Raw genomic sequence first — 4,215 nt, 5'->3', positions numbered from 1 at the left:
ACAAAGGCGCAGATAGGAAGAGTAGAGCTATTTTACTGGGGCCTATATGCCTTGGAGGTACTATATGGATTTTCTACCTTTTGGGTGAGGTGAGTTTTTTGTCACTTAAACAGCAAATTGCAGATAGTGGGTATGTGTATCTGATGATTGTACTCCCCTCATGCATGTTCATCATGTATTTTCTGTACCATGTCCTCTCAGCCTGAGTGATTCATTTTCCTCATAAAATTCGACCATTGCATTGATGAATTCATATTTAGTACAGTAGCTAACTAAATGTTACTAGTGTTAGACACTGACGAGCCTGCAGGGATGAAGAGGACAAGAGTTGAACAGAGACTTACAGAGCGGTAAAGATCTAGGGGTAAAGAGAGGAGTATGTTGGTTGTTGCATACACAGAATATTTTTCACAGGGAAAAAGATAAGCGAAGATGCAGGAGAGGGAGCACCAAGTAGCATTTGTTGTGGACTCAGTTTGTGAAGGCATGACTTTTAATGTAAAGAAAAGGGCAATCATTAAAGTATCATTAGTTGTGACTTCAGCAAATCAGGTCGGATTAGCTTCCCCCCCCCCCCCTGATAGGACAGCACTATCGTTTTTATGGTAGCATGGTAATGCCATAATTGTTGAGGGAGTGAGTGATGAGTGATGATCTCTTTGGTCTTTCTCATCTCTCTCTCTCTCTATCTATCTATGCAAAATAGACAGTATAGTACGCAGACGCACACAAGGCCAACTGGCAACATTGATACATTCGCATAAAGATAAAATAAGAAGGCGAAAGGATTGAGCATAGGGACACACGGAGTTTAAAATTATAGTGCGAATCGTTTGCGCTCTCTCTCTCTCTCTCTGCCTCTTTTTTAGCATGTTGATGGGTTTTTCTTTTTATTTTTTTATTTACTTTCTTCTAGATTTTCTCTCCTCTACTTATACTGGGTGGAATATCATTATAAAGCACAGAAAAAAGAGAGAAGAAGGAGAGGAAAGCAGAGCAGCTCTGGCTCTGAGCTCTTTTGCATGATCGTCCATGGTTATTAGTGAGAACCTGAATAGAAATACTCATCTAGTTGAATGGATATATCAGCTTCACAATACAATAGTGCGAGTGAATCTGGTTGGACCCATTACTTGGACCAGTCCTTTGTTTCTGGAAATTACTTTCAGATGAGTGGTGGAGTTGTAGAGGATGAAGAAGATTTGTCCATGGTCTCTGATGCTTCTTCTGGGCCTCCACACTACCATGATGATGATGGTGATGGTGATGAGTGCTGCTATGAAAATTGGTATGCCTGTCATTCTTCCTCCCAACACTCCAAGAATTCCAAAGAGAAGATGAAGAAGAAGAAGGTGAAAGAATCTAGCAAGCATCAACAGGCTTCACACCTTGATGATGACACTGCTAGCTCCCCTGTTTTCGGCTGTTCCAAGGCAAGTCAATGGATTGATTTTCTTTAATCATTGGCATGACACGCTTTCAAAAATTTTCATTTGCAACAAATTAAGTGCTTGATGTGGCCTTTTACATTATGGAACAGAAGAAAGCCAATTACCCAGGGAATGGAATGCTGGAGAACGCAATGGAATTCTCTCAAAGTTTTTCTGCAACAAGAATAACGGTAGCACATGCAGTTCCATTATTGATTTCTTCATTTCACTTTGTGTTTCCCACCTGACCCACTTTCGGAGTTTATAATGTTGAGGAAAATATGTCGGCAGGTAAAGCCTAAATCCAGAAGCACTTCAGTTTCTTTGAGCGCTCTCTTGCTGGAAAACAAGCTTCAGGAGAATCAGGTGATTTCACTGGCATCTATATTGGTCTTCTCACAGCCTCAAGAAAATAAGCTTAGCAAGTGACTGTTTTGTTGGGTTTCATGTATCTTCTTTTTCAGGTGGATTCAGTGAAGAAAAAAGGAGATGAATGTTTCTTCTTCAGGAATTTTTCTCTGCTGCTGCGTTGCTGTCAAAAGACACTCTAGAGGACGTCAAAGGAGGAGCTTCTCAACGTCAAAAGGAACTCCTGTGTTACTCTTTTCCCCTGTTTCTACCCCAAAAAAATAATAAGAAAAATTAGTTTGGTGTAGTATAGTCTTTTCAATGGGCCATTGATGCTGCTAATGCGGTAAAAAGACAAAAGTGAGAATATAAAAACCAAATTGAGGGCTCTAACTTTTATTTTCAATTCCGCTGTTGTCATTGGTGGCAAGTTCATTGTTTTCGCTATTAGTTCAACCCATGATTCTCTAAAAGCCACAGCTGAATGGACAAAACATGGAAGATTCGAATAATATGAAGCTTTTCGAAATGTATTATTTTTGTGAGACGGGAACGTCACCACGAAGCATATGGCAGAAACCCAAAGGGCTGATGAGAAGAAGTGGCCCACTTTATTAAGTTCCAGCCTAGCTCAAAGTGCTTTGAGATGGTAAATATGGTAAGGGGAAGGGTTGGAGATAGTTAATGAGACCCACACAAAAGCTTCGTTTTCAGCCTAAAAGTGCAACCCCACCACCATCTGATAGCAATCCACACACAATTTGATCCATTCGTGACACTGCTTGAATTATTAGTTTTGTTTTTGGTTGCAACTGCATATCCAACTAGAATTGTTATTGCAAGTGTTTTCTATCACCAAAGAACTTGGATGATAAACGGACAGTGAATCCTTCTTTCTTGTTCATTTCACACTGTAGTTTTAGATTTACATATATTAGGTGTATGATAGCCCCATATCAAGTTATTAGAGAATTAATCATGACTATATAAATGTGTGATGAGTTCTTTCAGTAGAAACTATTATAGTGTAACCGACAAATCTTAATTTAATTTTAATGTCAAACTCTAATATGATATCAGAGCATGATCATTTAAGATTTAAAAAAGACAACAAAAAAATTGATTGATAATTTGATATTTTAAAAAAAATAGAAATGAAAGAAATAAAATAATAAGAGAAATATTAAATGTATGAAGGTCTCCTGTCAAGTTAATTTAAGCTATTTTGACGTAAGTAACAATTTTTAGTTTATCACGTGACTAAGAATGCCATGTTTTCTTTTATTAAAAAAAAGAAAAAGAAAAAAGGATGCTATGGTTTTTTAGGAGGTTGCATTCAGGGGTGAAATAAATCATACTGCGTACACTATACAGTAAAGTTCATGTGGGCTCCCAGGAATTTCAATTTCAGGCCACCGCGTTGTTGGGTAGTATATATAGAAGAGAAATGGTACACGACAGAGGGATGGAAAATGAGAGAAACTGGAGATGTGCTATTCCTTAGTTTTTTTTTTTTTTTTTGCTATATATGAGATAAAACAAGGAACATTATTTTTCTTTATTTAGCCTTTTTTTTAAAAAAATCCTCCTATATATTATTGAATACGGAGTCGTGCGTTGACAATTCGCAGTTTTTAAAATTTAACAATGAACACTTTCTAATATTCGAAAAATTTGAGTATGACATGTTAGTAAAAAGAAAACTTGTAAACTATTTGTATGTGATTAACTACTGAAATGTAGGTTAGTGACTTAGTATTAAAGTTGTGGAGATATATCTTAAATTTTAAACTATATACAAGTAATTTCTTGAAATATCAAATTTTAATAGTAAAATAAGAAACTACCAATATGAGATTAGTTGTACGAATTTAAAAATTTGGAGTTAATCACTAAATTCTACAGGAAAAAAATTAATCTGCATATGCTTTAAAGTTCAGAAAAAAATTCTTTGCAATTTAGTCTTAATTTATATGTATATATTTACTCAATTTTATATTTTTTGCTATTCATTTTAAAATAATTTTTCATTTTTATTTACTAAATTTATACAATTTTCAAATGCTACTCACCTGAGGAGTCTAAGATCTGAAGTAAAAAGCACCAATTAGAATAATTAAGATAATTGTATAAAAAAATAATAATTAAGATAATATTCACCTGAGGAGTCTAATATTTGAAACGGCAAGTACGAGGCTTGAGATTTGCTACATCAATTCAAAGTAACTTTTATAAAAAGGGTTAACATACCATTTATACATGAACTATAAATATAGAATGATTTAAACCTTAAATTATTATTTAGTACATTTTAAATAATTAAAATTAGTGTAATTTTATCCCATCATTAAATTAAAACAAATGTTGTTATTTTTTTTAATGAGGCCTAATATGTTATTTTTTTCAAAAAAGGGTAAAAGATAAGGAGAGTGAAATT

General features: G+C 34.7%; 1 protein-coding gene across 2 annotated transcripts; it reads left to right on the top strand.

The window, feature by feature from the left end:
• The first annotated feature begins 247 nt into the window (after positions 1-247).
• On the top strand, positions 248-2,682 carry LOC129304030 (protein SOB FIVE-LIKE 6-like). 2 transcript variants are annotated; one of them, XM_054943652.1, is made up of 4 exons: positions 248-552; positions 917-1,433; positions 1,541-1,796; positions 1,895-2,682. In XM_054943652.1, exons 2-3 carry the CDS (start codon positions 1,077-1,079, stop codon positions 1,676-1,678), a joined length of 495 nt encoding a protein of 164 aa, XP_054799627.1. In that variant the 5' UTR covers positions 248-552; positions 917-1,076; the 3' UTR covers positions 1,679-1,796; positions 1,895-2,682. The 2 variants fall into 2 exon arrangements, with proteins under 2 accessions (XP_054799627.1, XP_054799626.1); XM_054943651.1 differs by lacking the exon at positions 248-552 and having other exon boundaries at positions 643-1,433.
• The last annotated feature ends 1,533 nt before the right edge of the window (positions 2,683-4,215 follow it).

The sequence above is a fragment of the Prosopis cineraria genome, unplaced genomic scaffold (assembly GCF_029017545.1).
Source record: "Prosopis cineraria cultivar Desert tree isolate PC_DT_omini unplaced genomic scaffold, ASM2901754v1 PC2, whole genome shotgun sequence".
Classification (NCBI taxonomy): domain Eukaryota; kingdom Viridiplantae; phylum Streptophyta; class Magnoliopsida; order Fabales; family Fabaceae; genus Prosopis; species Prosopis cineraria.
Note: the sequence above shows the minus strand (reverse complement) of the source record. Positions and strands in the feature narration are given on the sequence as shown.